The following is a 26,534-nucleotide window of genomic DNA, read 5'->3' as shown; positions in this document are numbered from 1 at the left end:
CCAACACTATACTGAATGGGGAGAACATGGAAGCATCTCCTCTGAAATCAGAAATGAGACAAGGATGTCTACTTTCACCTTCCTTTTTAATATAACACTTGTTATTTTAGCCAGAGCAGTTAGGCAACAGAAAGAAATAAATGGGATATAAATGAAAAAGGATGAAATCAAATTGTCTCTATTTGTAGGTAATACAAAGCTAAAATTAGAAGACCCCGAAGACTCCACCAGAAGACTTTTAGATCTGATAAACAAATTCAGCAAAGTAGCAGAATACAAAATCAACATAAAAAAATCAATAGCTTTTCTATACATGAATAATAAATCTGCTGAAAAAAAATCAGGAAAATAGTTTTACCAACCAAAAACCAACATAAAAACTAAGAATAAACTGAACCAAAGGGATGAAGACATCTACAATGAAAATTGCAGAACACCGAAGAGAGAAATTGAAGAAGACACTAGAAGATGGAAAGACCTTCCATATTCATAGATTGGCAGAATTAATATTGTTAAAATGGCCATAGTACAAAAAGTGCAGCCACCACAGTCCCCATCAAAGTACCAATGACATAATTCACAGAACTGAAAAAAAAATCCTAAAATTCATATGAAAGCTCAGAAGACATCGAATAACAAAAAAAAATCCTGAGCAAAAGGGGTGATGCTGGAGGCATCACAATACCCAGTTTGAATTATACTATAAAGTTGCATAAACAAAGACGGCATATTACTGGTATAAAAACAAATACATAGACCAATGGAATAGGATAGAGGACACAGGTAAACTCATGCAGCTACAGCCATCTGATCCTTGTCAAGGGTGCCAAAAATGTACATCGAAGAAAAGACACCTTTAACATGTTTCTGGGAAAACTGGATATCCATATATAGATTAAAACTAGATCCTTATCTGTCTTTTTGCATAAAAATCAACTCAAAATAGATAAAATGTGACCCTGAAACTATAAAAAAAAAATACTACTAGAAGAAAACATAGAGGAAACACTTCAAGTTATAGGCAACAACTTCCTGAAAAGGATTCCAAAAGCTCAGGAAATAATAGTCCAAGCCAGGTACAGTGATGCATGCATGTAATCCTAGTGACTGGAGTCTGCCTTAGCAATTTAGCAAGGCCCTAAGCAACTTAGCAAGATCCTGACTAAAAAATAAAATAAAGAAAGGGCTGAGAATCTGGCTCAGTGGTTAAGTGCCCCTGGGTTCAATCCCTGGTACCAAAAATTTAAAAATAAATGTTTTAAAAAGGAAATAATGGTAAGAATCAACTACAGAATGGGAGAAAAGCTTTGTCAGCTACTCTTCCAACAGTGGGTTAATATATAAAGAACTCAAAAAAACTTAACAGCAGAAAAAAAAAAATAAAAACAGAACCCAGAACACAATCAGTAAATGGGCAAATGAACTGTACAAATACTTCTAAAAAGAAGTACAAATTATATGAAAAAATCGTTCAACAGCTTTAGCCAACAGAGAAATATAAATCCAAACTACACTGAGATTCTATCTCACCCCAATCAGAATGGCTATCATCAAGAATACAGAAAACACGGGACGGGGATTGTGGCTCAGTGGTACAGTGCTTGCTTACCATGCATGAGGCACTGGATTCAATCCTCAGCACCACATAAATGTGAAATAAAGATATTGTGTCCACCTAAAAATAATAAATAAATATATTTTTTAAAAAGAATATAGCAAACAGTGCTGGCAAGAATGCAGAGGAAAAATGAACCTTATACATTATTGGTGGGAATGTAAATCACTATAACCACTATGGAAACCAGTAAGTTCCTAAAAAAACTAAAAATAGAACTACCATATGATCCAGCTATATCACTCCATAGTATATACCTGAAGTAATTGAAGTCAGCATACCATAGAGCTAACCTGTGTACCCACTTTTGCCTTGGTCACATTTACAGTAGGCAAATTATAGAATCATCCTAGATGTCCATCAGTGGACAAATAGGTAAAGAAGAAGTGACGTATACAGACAGACACACACATACACACACAATACAGTATTATTCAGCCATAAATAATGAAATCATGTCATTTGCAAGAAAATGGATACAACTGGAGATTATTATGTTAAAGTAAAATAAGCCAGACTCAAAAAGTCATACATCTTGTTTTCTCCCATACATGGAATCTAGACACAAACAAAAGTGAAAAAATATGACCTGAAAGCAGGAGAGAGAAAGACTATTAGAAAAGAAAAAGTGGGCCAGGGGAGGGGGAGGAGAAGATAAGGAAGGGTTATAGTAAGGGAGAATATGACCAAACTATGTCATATGCACAATGAAGCCCATTGTTCTTTTTAATGAAAATGCACTAATTTAAACTGAATTCCAATCTGGGTGCCGTGATACATGCCTGTAACTCCAGCAACTTGGGTGGCTTAGGCAGAAGGATTACCAAGTTCAAGGCCAGCTGTAGCAACTTAGTGAACTTGGCAAGACCCTATCTCCAAATAAAAAATTAAAAAGGCTATGGATGTGGTTCAGTGGTAGAGTGTCTCCAGGTTCAATCCTCAATTTCAAACAAACAAACTGAACTCCTGATCTCTTCCTGATTCGTGACTAAGCCTTCTGCATCTCAGTCGCATATTCTACATCTCAGTCGCAACTCTATAGTTTTCCAATCATGTCTTAGTTTGTGCTCTCATACCACATACCCACTCCATTAGAAAGATGTGTCTAATTCTTCCTTCAGTCTATATCTAGAATCTGATCCCTTCTTACCACTTCAGTGATGCCATGTTAGTATAACAGATGACTGTTGTAAAGTTTAAGATCCTATCATTCATCTACTCATATAACTATGATGTCTTCCCGTTTCACCCAGAGTAAAAAGAAAGTCATTTAATGGCTTCCAAGACTTGGGGATATAGTTTTTTATGTACTATAAAGTTAATAGATTTGTCTTCCCAACTAGAGCTGAAGCTTTATAAGAGGAAAAACCTTAAATCCTTTTGGTTGTCTCAAATGCCTCAGACAGACACTTACATTCAAATATTTATTAAATTAATGAATTATGTGACTCTTGAGCATTATAGAGATTTAGAATTGTAAAATCTTTACTTCTTATTTTTGTTCTGCTTGTAGATTCTGAATTTAACTGTTTTTAAAAAATCTGAACTTGCTTACTTTATGTCACCAAACAAATTGGGATTGTTTTAAAGATTTGATGTCATTTGAAATTACCGATCCCTAGGTATGGCTTAGAGAAGTCAGAATAAAGAAGATAAGACAAAATACACTTTTCCTCTTTGCTGTTGCAAAAGCCATGCTTGCTTTCAAGATCTTCATTAAGGGACTGCTTTGCACAAATGTGGAGCCTAACTTCAGTGCAGACAGTCAAACTATTGTATCATGGAAGTTTCATTCTTTTGACTTTATCAAAATTAGCCTTAATCATTAGCATCCTGAAGATATATTTCAGTCTTTGGTCTCCATATGCCCTTTGGCACTAAGAATCACTCCCTTGAAATTTTCTTTGCTATCTTTCAGCAAAGAAAGGAAAAAAATTTCTTTTCAGACTGTCTTTCTGGTCAGACTTTCTTGGTAACCTTTAGGATCTTAGCTTTGTTCCTTGCCTTCACTGTTTGTGTTGACCAAGATACTGCCCCTTTCTACCTTTCTTTGGTATGTTGTGCATTCATGGCTTTACAATCCATATACTTGCTTTTTTAACTGTCTCCTGGATATATCCAGGTATTTTTAAATTTCACATGTCCAAAACTCAGCTCATCTTTTTTGCAGAGTTGTTTCTTCTAACCTTCTTGATTAGAGGATGGCACCACCTGGTGCCCAATTTGAAGCTCTTCTGTTCCCCTTATTTAGTCTTTATGCTTTCTAATAAAGAATGTGATTTGGAAGAAGTTATTTTAAAAAATATCAGCTTGTCACTACTTATGTAAAAAAACACAATTTATTGGAGGAAAGGGGCAGCATGTTAAAGCTACATTGAATGAAATGTAAGGCTTTTTAAAAGAATATTTCCAGCATATATATATAAACTGCTCAAATTTCAAGTTTATCAGTTAGCCAATTTTTAAGAAAAACTGTTAGTTTTGCTGTTGTATTGATTGTTATTATACACTTAGGACATAGCTCTTATACTGAACTAATTAAAATGACATTATAGGAGATAAAAATGCATAATGCTCTAAAATTCTTAATCTCTTAATAGATTTTCTTGCTGCTGATGCTTTCTGTGAGTACCATGTGGGCTGTTGGATACATATTGGACTTCAATTCAGATTCTTGGCTTTTAAAAGGATGTCTTCTGGTAACACTATTTTTTCTGACATCTTTGTTTCCAAGGTGTGTATATTAGTCTTTGCAAGGCTGGTTATTGCCTTTGCAATGTGATTGCTTATTTCTGTTGTGGATTAGCTGGAATCCCAGATTTATACTGAGCTATAACTATTACATAACTACATAACAACATTCTTGGGGTGGTGGGAGGAAAAGACTTTGGTGACATATTTTCTGGCTGAAAGCAAATGGCTCAACACAGTAATTTGTTTGTATTGACAATCATTGGAAAATAAATATCCTGGGGAATTGCTTGAATTGTTAGTTTTAGTAAAAACTGGAGAGATTTTGGTAACTATTTTTTATCTAGAAGTATTTTTGCCCATTTTTCAGAATTTTTAGGGGATGGTGGTTTTCCTTTTTAAAATCTAAATTCATTGTAAGCTTCAAACATCACCTTCTTATCAAGGCCATCCCTGATTAATTCTGCTGGATTACCTGTTTTACTTTCTTCATATAGTATTTAATCACTTTCCTGTAATATAAGGTCCATAAAAGCAAAAAGCTTGTCTTCACTGTTGAACTTTTTCATTCAGTGAATAAAAGAAAGATGTAATCACAATGATCCATAAAAAATAATCTAAAAGGGAATAAGCGGTGTTGGCTCTCTTCAGGGCATGATTATAAGTATTCCTGAATTCTTTTGCTTGCCAGCATATTCTGGAATAAGCATGTACTGCTTTTGTCTTAAAAGAAAACAGAATATTAGAGGAATCTTATTACTTGGTCACCCAAGAACAAGATAGTTGGCTGGAAATGAATTTAAATTTAAATGTGACATGAAAGCTCAAATGCTTAGTCCGATGTTCAGAAAACTTGTAACTTCCTTTTCCACTAATTGATTTGACTTGATCTCTAAGTTAATTTTAGGCCAAATCATCAAGGTTCCCAGACTTTTTTTTTTTTTTTTTTTTTTTTCAGAGAGAATTTAAGGGCTGGGAATATCTACTCACCCAGAATTGGAGCCTTTGTGATCTTGGTGGCTATTTGTTTTAGCTGAAACCTCACAAATAAAAAATTTTATGTGAAAACTTGTTTTGGGTGACTGCGAGTTAAGGGCTTTCATGTGCTATTCTTGGTATATGTATGCAGTTCAAATTTAAGTCATATTTATATAGCAATTTTATCTTTACTGCCTTATTTTTCTCATCCTCATCAGTAGAGTTCCAATTTTATGGAAATAAGTAGCTGCAAACTTTTATTATTATTGGATTCCAGGAGCAGTTGCCTATTCATCCATGTTGCTATGTGATACATGTCAGAAATAGACAGGTAGAAGTAGCAGCTTTTTACAAATTAGGTAATTTACTACCTAATTAAATCAAATGTGATGTTTGCCACACATAGGCCATATCATGGAGTTTGTGTGGATTCCATTTGTCTTCTTCTGCCAGAATATTGGGTGCCTGAGGTTGGGCTCTTTAGGTCTTCTCAAATATAATTTTATCCTAATTATGGTTATGAACCTGATGACTTTTTTAACCCTTTATATCCACCAACAACTACTGTTTATTTCTAGTAGAATTTTAATATATATCCAGTTAAACTCTATTCATGCATAAAAAGACTATATTGAGTATTTGGTGAAAGACAGATTTTTTTCTTTTGAAACTGCAATGTTAAACATTTTGAGTAGATTATATGTGGACTTCAAGTTGCTTGTTGCCTGAAATTTTTAATGTTATGATTGTTAGTATCATTTTTAACCTTTGTATCTTCTCATATAGTGACTGTTTCTTGAGGTGGTTACAGAAGGTTGTGAATGAAAGGATGTATAAATTAGAAGAACTAGAATATATACTTCTTCAGGATCATTATATTTCAGTTTTCTCACAATGAAATGGGGTGATGGTAGTGTATATCTCTGTGAGCACATGGAAAGTGCCAGATGACACTAGTAAACACTCAGAAAGTAAAAGGTATTGCTGTTGCTGCTGTTATTACTACTATCATTATTTGAGGGGTTTAGGACTAAAATTGACATGAATAATACTAATACTTGATTTCACTAATACCTTATGTTTGTCCTTTTTCTTTTAGGTTCTTGGTTGGGTATAAGAACCTTGTATATGTACCAGCAGTTTTTCTGCTAAGTTCCATTTTCTGGACATTTATGACTTGGTTCGTCTTATTCTTTCCTGATATCCTTCAAGCTTAAATTTAAATGCATATTTAATTTTACCTTTCAAAAAGAATGCCTATTTTTATAAACTTAGATATTGGGAAATATTTAGGGAATGTAGCTAACATTTGCATTCATTTATTGATTCTGCTTGAATGTTTAATGTTAAGAATGTCCTTGATTCTGAAATTTATCTCAACATACTATGAAAATAATAGGTTTCCCATATTAATTACATATAGGAGGGGAGCAATAGAGTGAATTATTGTTTTACTTGATCCTATAATAGTAAATTGGATTGTTTTTAGAGTTCTTCAAGGTCACATGGTTCTTTTAATTTAGTCAGCAGTAACAGTTGATGATTTAATCTTCAGGGTACCAAGATGACCTATATGAGAGGGATATTTAGGAAAATGTGGCTTCCTCATTAATGGTAAGCATCAGTTCTAGCTATTGTCTAAGGCATTGATTCTTAGTTCACAGAAAAAATGATATTTTTGCCTCCAAAATTAATGTAAAATGAACTTTGAAAAAAAATGCCTAATGTGTAATTCACCTTGTTTTACTTTATCCTGTGTCGTTGTTGTTGTTTTAATTCTAGTCATAGCCCACTTAATTCTTTCATGACCTACTGATAAATGGATAGCCTGCAGTTTTAAAAGGGGAAAAAGAAACACTCAATGTGGGTTTATAACTTGAGGATCAGGGCCCAGGTCTAAGTCCAGCTTAAGGGTAAGTACTCCTTTTAGATTGGTCAGGTCCAGTCATGTAGCAGTGCAGAGAGTGGCTACTTCTTGGTGTTAGAGCTGTTTATAATACCAATTAGATGAGGCACATTTTTCATCTTCCCACCTCTTTCTAGACTTCTTTTTCCTCTCCTAAGGACATTGCTTGAGAATCCATTATAACCTTGTTCTTCTTATAGGATAAGGAAAAAAGGAATGTAGTGGCTAGAGATAATACCTTTTAGCGTATTCCTTTAATTTATATTTTTCCCAGGTATAAATATGAAATGAGATAGGTATATGAGTTTTCAGAGTGCATGAATCTACCTCTATTGCAGCATGTTTTTTGCTTTAATGCTACTTTTATTTCTGAGCACTATCTAATGTTTTTCATTTCTTTAATCTAAATGAATGACACAGCATACCATGGAAATGATTAGGCTTTTTTCAAAAGATTTAATTACCCCTACCCTTTGTCTCATAATTATTGATTTGGTAGCACCTTTGTAAGCACTGACCTTTTTGCCAGCACTTAATGAAAGCTTGGAAGATACAAGATTAAAAATTACTTAGTAAGCAACTAGGAGTACATTTATAAACAACACGTACATTTAATAACAGCACAGTTTAAACCAACAGCACTCGCAGAAGACCCAAAGCTCATAAATCCTTGGGTAATGGACCTGATACTGAGAAGGGATGACTGATATTTTGTTTACCAACCAGTGTAGCAATGTAATAAGCCATTTTTAAAATTATGGCATTTTTTGATGAATTTTAATAATTTGAGCAACTTAGAATATTTCAAAATTTTCACAGATCATTTTTAATTCAATTTTACAGAATCAGACATTAAAAATGTAACAACTATAGTTCAAAACCTTAGTTACAGAAGTTAATATTTAGTTGAATGTAACTAGAAACTTATTTGTGAAGGAGCTATTATTACCTTAGAAGAACTGATTACCATAGTTGGAAGAATGTTAAGATGTTGGAATTGATAGGATGGAATGTTTTACTTACTCGTACAACATAAAACTATTTGATCCAGGTACTACTTGAAGTTGCTAGTGTTGAGGGCATGAGAATACTTCACTATGAGAGCAGTGTTTTTCAAGCTAAATGTTAAAAGTGATTGGAACTGCCCTGTGGATGAAATGAGGTGTTGTCGTATATAGACCTATCCTAAGTATTTTGACTAATCTTGGCTCAGGTTGCCACAACAACTGAGTGGGGGCTTCTGCTCCCATAGCCTCTGGTCTGCATTGGGAAGACAGTCTGGGACACTGAGGAAAACATAAAGTCTTTGAAAACAAACAGAATGATTCTAGATTTAACTTGTTTTTCTCACTAGTTATATACATCTGACTAGTTCATTTTACCCCATTTTTTGTTTTTCTGTAAATTGGAGACAGTGGTACCAAGCTTATGAGGTGGCTTCAAGGATCACTATGCTAAAAGATTCCCATTTAGTAATTGGCATTGTATAAATATACTTAATATTTTATTATTAATTACTGTTAGGAAGAAAATCTGTGGAAGGCTCAGGTTGAAACTAATTTTAAGAACAATTCTAGTTTTGCTCCTCAGATTATCAGTTTCTTTTGATGTCTGTTATACGTCAGAGAAGTAATGCATTTTTTGTCTTCTGTGAGGGAGTTTAAATGAAACAGACAGGAACCTTATTGACAAGTTTGGAGTTACAGCTAAGACTTGGGAAAGAAATGGTATACCACTGAATATATGTGATACTGGTTATAACGTGAGTTAAGTTTAAGAGAACTCAACACATGTAAAGTCCTGTATGATCACTGCCTCCCAGTTTCACATGGAAATACATTATTTGGAAGCCAGTGTGTACTGTATGGAATGGGTACTCAATAAAAAGGATCATTGAACAAAGGAAGGAATAAATCTATGTAGGGTAGATCTAAAAGATCCAATGAATGGAAACCGATTGGTCAAGTTATAGAAGGGCAAATTTTAGTTCTATATTGAGAGATTTTTTTTAACTGCAAGAGATGCCAGTTTATAGGGGAGGCTGAGGCATCTATAAATAATTATAGTCCAAGTGCCATAGAAAAAGTTCTCCTAGGTTTCGGGATGGGAGAGAATCCTTCTTTCCATGGAAGTAGAAAAAACAAAGGGAAGGAAATGGTATATTAAGTATTAAAGGCAGTTAGGACTTGGACATCCTAAAATTGTGGTGCAGAAGTCAGTGAGAGGAAGTAGAAAATGTTTGTGAACATAAAGCAAGGAACGTGTTTGCCTTTTATGTTTGGAGAAAGGGGATCCACTGATTTTTCTGTGATTTGTAAGTTAATTCAGAATAGGAGCTTCAAATTCAATCAGTTCACTGTGCATGATCACCACATGATTCAACTGAATGAATTTTTGAGAATATGTTGTGTGTGTTGATCAGAACTTTGAAAAAAATTAGATGCAATGTTTTAATTTTAATTGTTGATGGACACTATATCTTTATTTTTTATTTATTTATTTTTATGTGGTGCTGAGGATCAAACCCAGTGCCTCACACATGTGAGGCAAGCACTCTGCCACTGAGCCACAACCCCAGCCCTAGATGCAATTTTTTAACAAAAGATCATGACCAGTGTATCTTTTAATAGTGTCCATCTTAATTCATTCTAACTAAACTTTGTTAAAAATTCATCTTATCATGACTTCTCTGGCTCCTCTTTCTTAAAACTATACCCACCTGCAAATAAACTGTATCAAACTAAGCCACCAAGATTTGTTCCTGCCTATCTGAACTAGATGTGGTTGTGCTGGTCATTGAGGGTTGGAGCAGTGCTTCTCAAACTTCAATGTGTGGTTGAAGCCCCAGAGATTGAGTCTGGTTCTATAGGTTTGGGGTGAGGCCTGAAGTTCTGCTTTTCCAAGAAGCTGTTGTTGCAGGTCTTTGGACCACATTTTGAATACCAAGAGTTTATTTTACGGCTTCTTTTTCCACTCTTAAGTATGGCATAAGAAAGCTTGGCAATATCTTGTAAGGTAGATGTAGTTACTGTCTATAATATTTTAAATTGGATGAGGACACTGGATTTACTAGAGGCTTATTGAGTTATTACTGTACATTTATTTGTCTTTCTTTGGAGTAAAATTTGACTTTTTATATAAAGAAATTTTACAACCTTAAAAATATTTCAAAGAGGAATGTGATTATTCTTGAAATGCTTTTTTCCTTAATTTGTCAATAATATCAGTCTTTCCCAAATAGTATGTGATTTGTAATTATTTTGCAAGGAGAGCAATTTATTTAATTAACTCAGATTAAAACAATTACAAGAATCAGTTACTAAATTCTCCAGTAGGAAATTTTTGTAAGCATTTGTCTACCCTATAGGGCAATATTATAGTTGGAATCCCTGAACCAAGCTGCATTGTTGCCTTAAATGCTTTTGTTAAAATGATCAGAGAATTTTATATATATATATATATATATATATATATATATATTTTCTCTCTCAGGAAAGTCATAGTTACACCATTAGATGTTAATTTATTTGGGTCTAAATGTTTTTTAATCTTCAGGGTGTTCATAAATGTGACTATTTTTATCAATTAATATAGGTATCAACTAATGATGGAGCATTAACTATTAGCCAACTAGGAGCAAATTCCTATTGGATTGGAACATAAGATTGAGCCATGTTTGGGAATAACACTGTATATACATAGAGAAGTAAGATGCAGTGCAGAGAAGAGAAGTTCCTAGGTACAAAAGATAAACTTTGCTTACATCATAATTAGGCCTTTGTGTGTGTGTGTGTGTGTGTGTGTGTGGTGCTGCGGATTGAACCCAGGGCTTTGTGCATGCAAGGCAAGCATTCTACCAACTGAGCTATATCCCCAGCCCCATAATTATGCTATTCTTAATGGAAGTTTGATATATTCCTTAACTTTGCTTTAACATATAGCAGGTACTCCTTTCTATTTTGCTTTCATTTTCAGCGTAATAGCCTTTCTGTACTTTTATTATAAGACTTGGGCAACTGATCCAGGCTTCACTAAAGCTTCTGAAGAAGAAAGAAAAGCGGTGAGCTCTCTTTGTAATGTTTTGTGTTTTTGTTTTAAATCAGAGGACATGTAAACTTGAGTATTTCATAGTCATATTGGTTTTTGCCATGAGTGTGTCTTAGAGCTTGCCATAGATAACACAAATAAATAAAACATATGTAAGGTAATTAATTCAGCAAAGTGAGATATCTTCACAATTACACTTTTTTTCAACTATGTATATGAAAATTTTAAAAAATACTTTTATTTTCTGTGACAATAATACCCCACCAAAACTTTTTTAGGTGTGATTTTTGTTAGCAGAAATGATTACCTACTTCCTTTTAATAATATTTAGGTAAGGGTCATTTAGCTTAAATTTCCTCACTTACTATATAAAGGCAAGGGCCAAGGGGATTCCTTCTCTATGATGACTGAGGAGATATCCCTTCTCTTCTCACATATGAAGTTATCACATGACATGGCATGTTTTCCATGTACTACTGTTTGGAACAAAGTTAGGGAGAATGTTGTTCATTGTTACCTAAAGCTAAAGTACCTGAAAGACTCAGTCCTTGGTGCTTGTAACCATTGATTTTGATGTATACTGATTTTTGTTTCTTTTTTAATAGATGTGTATGTATGAATTTTTATTTTTCTTTAGCATGTTATAACTGGGAGAAGATGGTGAGGGAGATCGCAGAGGGTGCAATTTTGTACAATCTAATTTCTTGGCTACTGGCTAAAAACATAGCCTTGAAAAGTCACATTATTTCAAGCACAGAATGATTTGGTGGCTATATTTCAAATTGCTTTTCTAACTATTTCAGTTGGGAGTGAGTTGTAAGAATAGTACATAACCATGCATAATACTTTCTCCAATAAAAAGCAATCATAAGGTCAAACTTCATGTCTTGCAGAATATCATCACTCTTGCAGAAACTGGCTGCCTGGATTTCAGAACATTTTGTACATCATGTCTTGTGAGTCTTTTCTGTATAATTTTTTATTTTCTCTAGTAAAAGCAAATTCTTGGTAACATTATTCAAATAAGCATTTGTCATATCTTCATGGTATATTTACCTACCTTTACCAGTTCAAATTTTATATTAACTGCCAGAACAATTTTATGCCTTAAACATATGGAAGAATATTTATAATCCCATGAAAGTTGCCTCCGGTTGAATCTCTTTGTGAATTATCCACAGTGTGTTTTGTTTACTTTTCCTGTCAGAAAGTGTATATTAGAACCACCTTCAAGTCAGAGACTCATAATGACCTAGAAACTTCTTATATTGCAATTGAAGACTTAAGACATAGAGGAGGAAGTAATTTCTCATGATTATGAGAAGAGCCAGAAAGGGAACTCAGCTTCCCTTTCTTTTAGTCCACTGCTTATTCTGTTATGTTGTACTTACTGCCTCAGTTCCCCTTAGCTAGAGTGAATAAGCTCTAGAATTCAAATCCATTTTAGTAGTGGCTTAATCAGAGTTGACATAACAGTAAATGTTAATAAGGCATTCTGAAGATCCTGTGCGAATTTAAAGATTATATGTGCCTATCTCTTTACAACCTATTTGCTTATGATTTGTTATCACTTTGAAACATGGTTTTTTGCTTAGGCCTTTCTTAATTATTCACTTAGATAAGGAAGCCATTAAGGTCACTCCATTGCCATGTGTGCAACTCTTGTGTGGCTCGATATGATCAACACTGCCTGTGGACTGGACGGTGCGTAGGTGAGAGATTTTATTTTTCGATTACTACTATGAAGTTAAACATGTTTAGTTGTGTATGTGATTCATAAAAAAAAAGGCTCCCATTTTGTAGCTCTTCCTTGTCTGTGAATCCTCTTTATGGTATGAAGTTTTGGGGAAATTTTTGAAGTTGATAATGATAATTATTGTCATTCATACAGTATTTTGGAATTTAAAATATGGTATCCAATTTGATCATCAGAACACACATGTGACTTCATATTATCATTTCTGTTTTGGAGCTGTAAAAGTATAAAAAGATGAAATTATTTGCTTAAGGTCATTTTAGTACTATCCACCTTCTGCTCCAAATATCATGATGTTTTAATATGTTGAGACTTGTTTTATTCGTATTCTCCATTTGTCTCCTTCGGTATTAGGTAAAACCAGGAATGGCAGAAATCTAGGGATTGCCTTCCACCCAGGAAATATTAATTTTCCTGACCTGCAGCTCTGAGTTTTCTCTGAGCCAACACAGTAAAGGCAGGAGTTTATTATGAGGAACTATGATTGTATGTCTTCAGTACAGGATATATTTTTATAATCCTGATGAATAGAAGGCTGACTTTGACTTAGTTTAGTCAGGTTTCCTTGGTGCATTCCGACCATCTTTTCCTAAAGAAAGGTGGCTAGATTATTCTTAGGGTTCCAACCCTCATGGACTTCATCCCACCATAGAGATTAGATGATTGGCATTATGCCAGGCAGCATTTAATGGCAACTGAAAAACAATAGCAATGAGCTCATGCATACTTATCACACTGCATTTAGAAGTTTTTATCAAATGCATCATCCTGTTTATGTGTCATAGGCCTGAGAAGTAAAAGAGATATTGTTACCTGCGTATTGTAAGTAAGAATGCTGGATCAAAGAAATTAAACAGCTTAACTTACAGTGACACAACTAATAATCAATAAATCTAGGTATCCTGATTCCAGTGGATAATGCTTTTTTTGAGCTTTGCTGCTTCAGGAGAAAATGGTACAATGACGTACCTGAAAAGCATTTATGTCATTACCTCTGAAATGCTCCCATCTCTATGATCAAGAAGGCAGGGATACAGCACATACATACATACACAGGCTGCCTGGCACCCCTCACATTTTCTTCTCCCTGCATTTATTAGTACACTGTGGGTTTCCCCTCTGTGCTATGGCTAATCTCCTGCAATATATGTATGTATTGCTGCTCCTCAGATTTATTTTTTTCCATCCCCCTGATCAAATCAGTCTTTGATATTCAGAGGATATAATTATATAAACATGTTTCATGGAAGAAAGTAAAAAAAAAAAAAAAGATAATATGATTTGCCCCAAATCTGCCTACTTTCCTCCCTCAACAGAGTATAGGCCAGCCCAGAGCTGTTTTGGCTTAGTTAATTTTATTCAAACACATTATTTTCTTTTAGGTAAGTAGGGAATAAATACATAAGTTGACCATGACATATCAGACTATTTGGATTTGATATAATAGTATTTAAAAAATAAAGCAACAACTTTATTTCTGTTAAATTTTGATAAAGCCTTTTGACTGGAAATTTAAAAGGTCTTATCTGGAAACTGAGTGTTTTACTTTTTTGATTTAGGTTTTGGCAACCATCACTATTACCTGTTCTTCTTATTTTTCCTTTCTGTGGTATGTGACTGGATTATATATGGATCTTTCACCTGTAAGTATAACTTTTTCTTATAATGCACCCATACCAAAATGTACTTTTTCCTATGAATTCTCATATATCACAAGTGTTCGGATGATTGTACCTTAGCCCTAATAAAATCAAAGTAGATGCCTCTAAGACTCTTTAACAGTGGTAAGCTGAAAGAAATGTTAGGTTAGTTCTCAGTACTTTGGAAGAGAACCTTCATATGTTTCAAAAGTGCTCAAAAATAGAAGTTCATGCAGTCAAGTTTAGAGGTTTGGGGGTGGTGGTCACAGTAAATTGAGGAACAGAGCTTTGAAAGCACATGCCATGTAGTATCAAGTTGAAATTGAGAAATGGAAGTTCTCAAAAATGAACAATTGAAAGATTGGAAATACTAACTAGGAAAAAGACATTATTGCTTATTCTGCAGCTCTGAGAAAGGAAAATGGCTTTTAGTAGCAGTTTAATAAGGTATTCTAGGTGTATCATATGTGGAATAATAGCCAGCTGTTCTGAAGTGATTGATGAAGAACAGGGTTTAAATTGAAGCAAGAAGAATTTTGGTTAACTCTTAAGAATTGCAAGTACCTTGTAATCCCAGCTATTCAGTTTAAAGTTTAAAGCAGGAGGATTGCAAGTTCAGAGCCAGCTTGAGCAACTCAAGAAGACCCTATCTAAATCTTGAAAAAAGGAGCACAGCTGGGAATGTAGCTCAGTGATAGAGGACTCATCTAGCATGTGCAGGAACCTGGATTCCAACTCTAGTACCACCAAAAAAAACAAAATACATGACTGAACTTTTCACACATTGGAATAGGTTATCAAACTGGAAAAAACAATATAGTGTCAGTAATTTATTTTTATTTATTTGGACTTTACTGTTTGGTTTTTATTTATTCAAAGGCTTTGGGAAAACAGTCTCCACATCTAATCTGTGCCCATAAACCTTTCTTTTATGTTGTTATTGCTTGAGCTGAAATCTACCGGAAAACATTAGGAATGATTTTCCCTACATTGTTTTCTTTTTCTCTGAGCATGCCAAGCCATAGTACTCTTGTGGGCTCATGTTTTCTCTCCTTGTCCCCTGCCCCACACTTTCCTCAAAAGAGAATTTCTTTTATGCTTGCCCCCCAGCCTCCCAGTCCCCTTCCTTAGGATTATCTAGTATTGCAACTTTTCTTTAGTTTGGGGTTTCATGTTTAGAGATTGTTAGTATCTACGTGAAATGGTTTTTTTTTTTTTTTTCCCTGACATAGGCATGACAAGGGCTTCAATTACCTTGTCAGACCATTTCTCATTGACATCTTCAGTGTCTGATCTCCAGGGAATGCTTTGTAGCTAAATATAACTGTCACCTTCCCAAATAGGACTAATAGAAGTTTAAAATTCCTTCACTCGGAGCCAGACATAGTGGCACACGACTATAATTCAGGCTGCTTGGAAGGCTGAGACAGTAGGTTCACAATTTGATGCCAGCTTGGGCAATTTAGTGAGGCCCTATTTCAAAATAAAAAATTGGAAAGGCCCAGGGATGCACCTTAATGGTAGAGCACTTGCCTAGCTTGTGTGATGCCATGGGTTCATGCTCTAGTACAACTTCTTGTTAAAGGTTCCCAGTAACCCTGAACACTGAAATTTTAAAACCCTACTAGATTATGTCTTGTGACATAAGAAATAAAAGATTTCTTGTCGGTGCCTTAGAGAGGGTTGCCCTATTAAGGCTTGCCAATAAAGCATATTCTTGGAAAACCTTTCTAGGTTGGCCTGCAGACAGACCAGTTTCTGTCTTAGACTTGATTCTAGGGGAGAGGAACCAGATTTTACGCCACTCTTGTCTCTTCTCTCTTCCCTCTCCTCACTAAAAATAGTCGTGTGTGTGTGTGTGTGTGTGTGTGTGTGTGTGTGTGTGTGTGTGTGTCCCCAGCATAAGACTATTGATAAGGAGAGAAGTGATTTTCTATCACATTCATTCTTTCCTTGGTGGTTTTTTTTTTATTACATAAATTGAGTCTTCCCTCCTTTTTGTCTTTTTTCTCTGGCTCTGAACTGTTGTTTATATTATATTTTGTTGGTAATGAACAATCCCACCTTTTGCTGACTTAAAACTCTGTGTACTACCCGAGCATACTTGGTTACTTTATTGCATTCATATTCTGACGATATCTCTTCACACTGAATGAGGGAATTTTATCATTTATCATTATTTCACAAACAGGAAACATGAACCTATGTTCCATCTCTCTAATGAGGTGTCACTGTCATTCAGCCTCCTTTGTTTACCGTTAATGCTCTTGCCAGTAGAGTTCTGCTATATACTCTCCTCCTATACACTTGTCATGTGATCCAGTAGCAGATACTTTTGCCTCTGCACACCTTGATCAATTCCATCTTTCTTGGAGGTCTATTTTCAGAGCGGACAGTAAGTGAATCAGAAAGTGTCAGCATCATAAAAATGACAGGGAAAAGGGTATTAGATCAATATCAGGAAGAACTATGTAACAGTCAGAGCTATCTAATGATGAAATGATAGACTTGAAATAATGTGAATTCCCTATTATTAACCAGTGACTGCCTGATAAGAATGTACTAGCACAAATTAAAGTGTTATATTGCATAAAATAATGTTGGTGGTCATTTGTATCTTGGACATTAAATCTTAAATCAGTGCTTCAGTGTGAGAACTTCAATATAAGATCATGTTGTGTTATCAGAAAGTTCCCACAAGGGAGCAGTAGAAATCCATTAACTAAAAGAAAGTAGATAATCTTTCCCATTCTTTCTCCCTCTGCTGTTGGAAATTATTTATTGATTTATTCAAATTTCTTTTTGTAGTATTAGGGACATAGGATGCATCTTTTCTTGCAGTCCTAATGTGTACTTCTAAACAGAGTATAACTTGCCTTAACCCTGATTTTTACTCTATAATGATTGCTCTTAGAAAGCTTTTGGCATATATTTATGAAAGATGGTTGAGAATCAAATGAGTGAGTCTCAAAAAACTGGGAGAAAAAAGATGTTACGACTAAAACAGTTGACAGTAAAGTCATAGATTCATTTTCTTCCTGCCTCGGGAGTTCTTCTGTACGTATGGGGAAATGCTAGAAACTACTTATCAAATTTGTCAGAGGCCTTTATGAAACCTCAGGGGGCAAGCTTAGAGAATTCTCATTTTAGAAATAATTCACACTTTATGTGTAGTTATGGTGCCTGTAAAAGTCATAACCTTGAAGATCTATTTCCCTTGTTTCTACCACTTCCTACCTGTATTGTTCCTTACTGCTGCTTTTTAGTTGCATAGATTAGGTTGTCAATAACATGAAGGCCATAGTGAAATCCTCTTTTAATTGGCATATAGATGCCCTGGGGGAGAAACTGAGTTATGACCTCTGAATCATGCTCTGTGCTCTTTTCCTGGATGTGTCTGTTTTGTGAAGTCACTTCACCTGGCCTTTCTTCCTCTGCAGAATGAGTTACAGTGCCATTGCCAAGGTGCACCCATACCCGTTCCCCTGTATGCTATATGTGTTCTACTTTAATCTAGGCACTTATAGAACCTCTTATGCTCACAGCAATCACTTGTTCATCTGAACCATAAGTAAGAGAAACCCATAACTTGGTGTAACATGCATAATAGAGGTAATTTTCCTGGACTAGTATTTTATTAAATATAATCATTCTCCATTGTCAAGTCCTTAAGCAGTCTGGCCAGTGTGTTTTATGCTGAATAAGCTGATTTGAATGAAGGTTTTATGAACCACTTTCATACCTTCACTATCAACTACTAACATGGTGTTATCTAAACCTTCACCAACACCGAGGTACCATGTTCTCACCTTTGGTGGTTGAGCTAGCATTTGAAAAGTAAACTCCTGAAGTTGAATTCCTAGGGTTTTGTCTATTTAATGCTGGAAATTGAACCCCATTCCTCGCAAACATGCTAAGCATGTGCTCTGCCCCTAAGCTATACCTCCAGCCCCTAAAGGTGAATTCTGATCTCTGCCACCATGTTTTGCTTTCTTTGCTCCCTAAATAGAACATTAGTTTGTGTCTTTGAAAAATAGTCACTAGTTTCTTGCCATTTTTAATAATGAGTTCTTTTTTGTGAATTCACAGATTGGTCAAATCATTGTGCTACAACATTCAAGGAAGATGGCCTATGGACCTACCTCAATCAGATAGTGGCCTGTTCCCCTTGGGTTTTATATATCTTTGGGGTAGCAATTTTCCATTTCTCATGGTCAACATTTTTATTAATAAATCAACTCTTTCAGGTATTTATTTCTCATAAATCCTTTGAGTAAAATTTCTAGTAGCCTAAAGTGAAATAAAAATGCTTGAATTTAAAATCAGCAAATTTAGATCTAAATCTGTTGCTCCCTCTGTGGATCTAGGCATGTCATTTGACCTCTCTTGAATTTCAGTTTCCTTATCTGTAAAATGAGGGTTATAATGCCTATCTACTTTCACAAGATGGTTTAAGGGTTAGAATAATAAATAATTTATTGGAACTGGACCTAAGGGTAATCTAATTTTATCTCCTGATTTTACAAATAGTAGAGGTTCAGAGAGATGAATCAAGTTGTTCAAGATCACTCAATGACTGGCAAAAATTAGAATGTAAACTTAGTTCTTCTGACCACCCTCATTCCAGGGCTCTTTCCATCATACAGTTAAACCATATGATGTGTGAAAAGAAGACATAAACTCTACAGCATTGTACAAATGTGCGATGATTATTTTCCTACAGTTTTTCAACCCTTGCCATATGTAGTGCTTAGGTGGATAAGAATGGGAAGAAATGGAAGATATACCACTGACCAACAGACGTGTTAATTATATTTTCAGAGAAGGTCATGGCTATTAAAAAGTTCAAGCTCCAGGGCAGTAGTCATCTTCAACTTTATATGATATATCTATCCCTTCCCTGCCGCCTTCCTCTCCCATGAGCCTAACCTAATTATCATTGTTGCCATGACCTGCCCACATGGAATGGGCAGCAGTAATCAGTCCAAACCAATTACTGCAAGACCTCAGATAATTAGAACATTATTCAACAAAAGCAGAATGAATTCCACTTTATGCAGAAGTAACCAATTCCAAAATAATAAAGATAATAGAAAAAAAAGACAAGGGGAAAGGAGAGAGGAAGGAAGGAAAAAAAAATACTAAGGAAGGAATTCAAACTTATTAAACTGAGGTTTCTGAGTACTCACTCTATCCCTTTGATATTAACAGTTCAGGTAGTAAGAATGGGTGATTACTAATATTAATTACTGTCATTTATAATATTTATAATAATTATAATATTTATAATATTTATATATGCTTTACATTTTCCAAAGCACTTACCCATTTATGTCCTCATAAGCATTTGAGACCATGCCAAAGTAGTTTATGTATTTTATGGACAAGAAAACCAACCCTAAGGTATATTGACTGCCTTGCTTACAGCCATGGTAAGAGATGGAATTAAAAGCAGAACGTAAGGATTCAGACATCAATTTTTATTTTCTTGCTTCTTTTCTCAACTCTTAGTACTTGAGGTTATGATATTCTTATTTTTTAAAAGGAAGGCTTATATATTTGAATAAGAATTTTGAAAAAATTTATCTTCTTAATGAGCAAAATAGTCTAGTTCTTTGAAAATGTTAGTTTCCTGAGTGTACTGGTTAAACAGGATTTTGACTGAGTCTCCAAACTGCTGGTTAGGAGCAGGGGCAGCTGTACCCTTGCTCTGAATCGTGTCAGTCCCAACTCTACCACTCTCTCAGTTGTATGGCCTTGGGTCAGTTATTTTCCCTCTCTAAGCACTAGGTATTTTAAATCTTTTATCTCAAATTCATAAAACTGTGTGATAAGCTGTTTGATATGGTGGTATGATAAGGTCCATATTACAGATGAGAAAATTGCCATTGAGTTTTTTTGAGGATTAAACAACAGTTAAATAACCCTCTTAATGGTTTTACTAATTTGGGAATTTTTGAGTCATCTTCATTCTTCAAATGTATAGGCTTTAATGTTTTTTATTAACTTTTTCCTTTGGCACCTTTTCAAAGAAGTTTCAAGAATAACACACAAATTGCAATAACTGCATCGAAATTGACCTTTTATTGTTTTATTCACCCAAAAGTTGTATCCTGGATGTGTTGAAAATCTAAACATGACCATAGCCATGCTTTGATTAATGAAGCAGTTACTTCATGACTCTGAGTCACTGCCCAGTGTTTTTTTGAAGATTAATAAAAATCAGACAATGAGAGAATGGTTTAGGGTGCTGAATCTTTGCCTTCATCATGATCTTGGTTAGAAGGTTAGAGAGGGAGTGCTAAATATTTACCAGTGTCCTGTAATGTACTGCTAGGAGCAGTGGAACCACAATGTGGTATTTTTCATGTATCTTCCAACCTTCTTTTTCAGATTGCTTTTCTGGGCCTGACCTCCCATGAGAGAATCAGCCTGCTAAAGCAGAGCAGGCATATGAAACAGACCTTGTCCCTTAGGAAGACACCTTACAAGTAAGTGAGTTCTCTTCTCACCATTTGAAGATCCCTAGCCACTGATTTCTTAACTTAGTGCCACTACCCATGGCCACTCTGCTATTCTTTAACTTGAGCCCTTCTTTATTGGAAACCTCAGTGACAAGGGGTAGGTGGTAAGGTCATGAGCCCTGAGGTGGCAAGGAATTTAGTCTGCTGGACTTAGCACAAATAGTAAGTAACTTTGAAGTTTTGCCAAGTTGGGGAATCTCTCCAATCAAGCCACATGGTCACAAGGTTGTATGTTGCTGGCGAGGAATTGGTGTGAGATAATTAACCATGTGGCTGGCCCAGCCACAATGTTGTCTGTAGAAAGTATTAGGTTGTGTGCTTTGCCAGGAATTTTAACCTTTCTATCACCAGTCATTTTTTTTTTTTTTTTAGCCCTCTGTTTAATGTGCCCATCTGTGTTAGGGAGAATCTGGTTTTTTGTTTTTTTGGGTATTTTTTCATATTTGAGGTGTTTTCTTTAGAGAAGTGGTTGTATAAAACCTGTCCTCAGTAGAAAATGTGTTTATAGGAAGGCTGTCATCTTGTGATAGGAAAGATCAGGCTTTGAATCTTATCTTCCTACCACCTACATCATCAGGGTCTTGGAGACTCAGAGTGCTGCAGAGGTGACCCAGAGCCCTCAAGGGATTTGAGCACTCACTGCATATCTCATGAGCAGTCTATTTTAAAGCCTACTCTTGGTACAAGATGAAACTGTTAGGTTGTTAGACAAGGAAATCAGAGACTGGGATGTGACTACAATGTGTATTTAGGGAGGAGAGAAGTTGACTTAATTGGGAAGAGATGGCTACAGCAATGATAATGGAGAACTGTGCAAATCTTGTGATTATTTCAGTCCAGCAGTGATAATAAAGTCACAGTGATTTAACCAGAGGAATAAATATTTACTCCACTAAAGTATAGAAACCTTATAATAGAGGTGGAATTTTAAGCTGAACCTTGAGAGATCTGAAGCAAGGCGTGATGGGGATGGGAGGAAGGTTATTCCAAGTCCTGTAGAAGAATCTGGAAGGAGAGAGGGAGATGAGAGCTGGTGCACTTTTGCTGAATAATGGCAGCATAAACTCGAACATTCCTTGAGAACTAAGGTAAAACCTTGCAATAGCTTTGAATCTTACTTCCAAATCCTGCCCATATGAAACATTCTGTTTTCTTACCCTCCTCTAAGTTACTTATGCTTACATAGGTCATGAGCCAGATCCTGTACTTCTCAGACATGTCTCCCTGCTGCCACTTAATCAATCCCATATAGTCAGTCCTCTTTCTAGGAAGCTACTTTTTGAGTAATGATGGTCTTTTTACTCACAGTAGCACAGTCATGATTGTGCATACATGAGGATTGAGTTAGGCACTGAAAAGATTGGGCATATGCTTTAAAATAAGCATTTCTTATACTGGAATAAGGCAGTAGTAATCATAAATAAGGCAGTAAATCAGGAATTTATGGGAAAAAATGGGATGCTGAGATAGTTGTAGTCAGTAAAGCTCTAGTGGGAATGTGAGCCTTGAATGGGTCCTTGAGAGCTGGTAAGACTTAAAAGGATGGAGGTATTACCTGAGATAAATTGGGGGAATGTGATTTCCAGGCCCACACAGTTATAATCATGGGGAAAATCGAGCCAGGTAGGACTGGGAGGTCTGTGGAGACAGCTGGGCAGCTAAAACTTGAGTTCATTGTATAAGGCCTTGAATACAAAGTTGAGGATTTTGGATTTGAGCCTCTGGGCAAATGTGTATCTTGAAAGGGTTGTAATTGAGAGGTTAGTATCAGGGGTTTTGGAGGACTAGAAGTCTCTATTATGTAAAATGAACTGGAAGGAACTGAGAAAGACATCATTAGAGCTGTGAGAAGGCTTAGGGGAGAAAAACCCATCTTGTTGATTATAGTTCTTCTGACCTATAGGCCTTTGAGATACTCAAAAGTCTGAATTAGGGCAGTGGGAATTGAAAGATACTTTATGATGACAGTGACCAATACAGTGAGGGGGAACCCAAAATGAAACAATGAAGAAAAATTCAGTTGAATTGCTGGACAGAATCAGGGAGTTTCAAAGTAGGGATTCAGGTCCAGAAATGGAACTAGGTTTCAGTTTTAAGGTTTTGTAAGTCCAAGAACAGTCTGATTACCTTTGATACTCAGTGAATGTATGCTTTGAATGAATGTTTTTCAAGAACTACACAGGAAGTATAGTGAGATGTGTTCTCTTCTCTTATTGGCAGCCTTGGATTCACACAGAACCTGGCAGATTTCTTTCAGTGTGGCTGCTTTGGCTTGGTGAAGCCCTGCGTAGTAGATTGGACATCCCAGTACACCATGGTCTTTCACCCAGCTAAAGAGAAAGTTCTTCGCTCCGTATGAAGAAAAGCAACTCAAAACTCGGACTCAGATTTGTTTCTGTTTACGTCAGTGCCCTGTGGTCTGAAAGTGAAGTGGAATTTAGAATTCACCTAAGCCCAAGGAAAATAACAAGTAGTTTTAAAGCCATTTGGCAAAACAGTTCCCAATAAATGCATATAGTCTTTCAAACTTAGAAAAATGGACTGTTCCAGAACAATTTTGGAAGACATCTTTAAAAAACATATTTTTCACAAGAAAATTAAAGTTAACTTTTTTGGAGATAATATTCACTAATTATGGATAAAATAGAGTATTTTCAGATACTGTATTGGCTGTTTCAAAATAGTACTATTATTTAAACTTGTAATTTTTGATAAGTTATTGTCTTTGTTCTATCTATTAATGTGTAAAGAATATTTAAATATACCTGTTTTGCTTTCATGTATAATAAATTTTTTTTTTGTAATTTGAGACATAGTTTCTGACACTAAACACTTTTAGAATCTTAAGTTGAGAAAAGATGTTTATATGATATAAAGAAAGTAATTCACAGTCCCAGGAATGAGATTACTGTTAACACCAATAAGCAAGAATTAATTGAGTTTCCCATCTGATTTAGAAAATCAAATATAGGAAATCTTAAAGATATTACTGCTTTTACTAGCTACCATCAAAATATTAGACTAGTGTGATTGTTACTACTATTTTTTCTTTGTTCTGGAGGAAATGCTGGTTCAACTTCAATTCTTGGTATAGTATATGCTCTCCTGGGCATAGCACTTTCTTGCTATAAATCCTTTCATATGTTCCCATTGCTCTTGGTAAAAGTTAAATTCTCATCATGACCAGCAAGGCCCCAAGTGATACAACCATGTTTTGTTTAACTAGTGTTACTCTGCACCACATTTTGTACCTTAATCCATTTGAACTTTCAGTTCTTCAAGAATCCATTCACCTGTCTTCTACAGAATCTTTGCAGAAACTAAGCCAAAAGAAATTTGTCTTTTCCAAGGTCCCATAGATACTTAGTGGGATTGCCACTCTACAGTACCAGTCACCTAGAATATGGCCCATAGCGTTCATTCAATAAATATTTGAATTAATTTGTTGAATGAAATAAAGGTGTTTTTTGTTTTTTTTAAGGAACACATGGTATAATCAAAATTGTATTTTAAGAATCTGATTCTCATCTGATGGATGGAAGGATTTTTCTCAGGGAGTTATTCTCTTCTTAAGTATTTTCAAGTTGTGGTCTATTGACCATTTAGATCAGAATCACAGGGACTAGGTGGGAATCCAGATCTTTCTTTTTTAAAACTTCAAATTCCCCACCTCAGACCTTCTAAATTAGTTCAAAACACTATGTATATTCCACTGCTTCTAACTGATATCAGCCAGAAAAGATGGATTTAATTTTTGGTTATTCTACAAATATTTATTGAGCACATGGTAAGTCTTTCAGGCCATTAAACACTTAATCAGGTATATTAATCGTGGAGCTTGCAGTCTAGAGGGAAAACTAATATAAATGAAAACTATAGAATAAGGTAGAAAATATTAAAAGCCATTAAGAGGGTGCAAATAAAATATTGTTGGAATTTAGAGGTTTAGAAGAGCCTCAGTAGATGTAATCAAGAAAGTGTTTGTGAAAGATTTTTAAAAGGAAAGGATGGAGGGCTGGGGATATAGCTCAGTGGTAGAGTGCTCTCCTAGCACACTCAAAACTGGATTCAATCCCGCCACCACACATGCACACACACATACACACCTGTTTAGAATAAGGTAGCCCTAAAATCAGTGGAAATTGGAATAATTTGGTTGTGGCACATTGGATATTTTAGATTTATATTAATCAAGTATTAATTATTATTAATAAGTATCCCCTCAGGATGGGGATATAGCTCAGTGGCAGAGTTGTTGCCTAGCATGTTTGAGGCCCTGAGTTTAATCCTCAGCACCAAAAAAACCCCAAAAACAAAAAACTCCCCTTAGTGACTAAACAATTCTCTATCTCAGTGGCTACACACAAAACAAAGCTATTTTTTTTTCTTTGTGTCACAATCTATTTAGCTGTTAGCAGGTGTCCTTCCATGCAGAGACCCAAGCTTCTTCCCAGCTACTGGCTCCACCATTTCCTAGGGCCTCAGGGTCTACTGAACCCTCTCTTGAGACCAATAGAGAGAATGTAGACTTCCAGAGATTTTGGCCAAACCTAGTTGCATGGCCAAGACTAAGAAAAGTAATAGATCAGTAGTTCTCGGCGGACACAACATCTTTGTTGGTATGTGGTGCTGAGGATCGAACCCGGGCCGCACGCATGCCAGGCGAGCGCGCTACCGCTTGAGCCACATCCCCAGCCCTCTGGACACAGGTTTTTCCTTGCTATTGTTTACTTTTGAAGTTCCTTCATTGTAGTATATAATTTTTTCTTTAAAATTTTGGCAGAATTTTTGTTTAGTGTGGCTTATGTTCTCCCACTTCATTCACTCAACAAATGTTTATTAAGTGCCCACTATTTGTTGAGCACTGTGAATGCACCTCTGTCACATTCTAGTAAGAAAACAGATGGAATTAAAAATTAAGTGCTATGAGACAGGCTGTTATATACCAGCTGTGGAAGTACACAGTGAACTCTTTCTCAGGTACTACAGAAATGATTTGGCGAAAGAGATGATATTTGATCTGTAACTTGCTTAACAGTAGTTTATCAAGCTAAGGAGTTGAGTTACATATGAAGATGGAGGTATTCATCCGTCTTTCAGGAATTCCAAGCAAAAAAAAAAAAAACAACATTAGCAAAAGCATGATGTCATAAGGGTACTAGGAGTATTAAGAAAGCTTCAAGTCTTTTGAGTGTAGCTGGAGCTTATAGAGAAGAGATTTGTCTGAAACTAAGTTGAAGGGGTGAGGCTTAAGTAAATTTATGAAAGTCCTGGTACTTACTGTTACAGACTGAATTGGTGTCTCCACATAATACACAATGTGAAGTCCTAACCACCGCCCCCCCACACACACACACACCTCAGAATGTGACTATTT

The 26,534-nt window shown here is 35.4% G+C and overlaps 1 protein-coding gene across 1 annotated transcript in view; it reads left to right on the top strand.

Moving 5' to 3' along the window:
- Zdhhc13 (zDHHC palmitoyltransferase 13) overlaps nucleotides 1-23,824 on the top strand; it is a 47,188-nt gene extending 23,364 nt beyond the window's left edge. The window contains exons 9-17 of the mRNA XM_026405291.1: nucleotides 4,216-4,349; nucleotides 6,384-6,484; nucleotides 11,126-11,250; nucleotides 12,131-12,193; nucleotides 12,856-12,949; nucleotides 14,553-14,636; nucleotides 18,723-18,880; nucleotides 21,027-21,124; nucleotides 23,378-23,824. Coding sequence (XP_026261076.1) covers nucleotides 4,216-4,349; nucleotides 6,384-6,484; nucleotides 11,126-11,250; nucleotides 12,131-12,193; nucleotides 12,856-12,949; nucleotides 14,553-14,636; nucleotides 18,723-18,880; nucleotides 21,027-21,124; nucleotides 23,378-23,516 — 996 coding nt within the window. The 3' untranslated portion in view covers nucleotides 23,517-23,824. The remainder of the gene's footprint in view (nucleotides 1-4,215; nucleotides 4,350-6,383; nucleotides 6,485-11,125; nucleotides 11,251-12,130; nucleotides 12,194-12,855; nucleotides 12,950-14,552; nucleotides 14,637-18,722; nucleotides 18,881-21,026; nucleotides 21,125-23,377) is intronic.
- The last annotated feature ends 2,710 nt before the right edge of the window (nucleotides 23,825-26,534 follow it).

This window comes from Urocitellus parryii, chromosome 4 (genome assembly GCF_045843805.1).
Source record: "Urocitellus parryii isolate mUroPar1 chromosome 4, mUroPar1.hap1, whole genome shotgun sequence".
NCBI lineage: Eukaryota > Metazoa > Chordata > Mammalia > Rodentia > Sciuridae > Urocitellus > Urocitellus parryii.
This window is presented reverse-complemented; position numbering and strand designations above follow the sequence as displayed.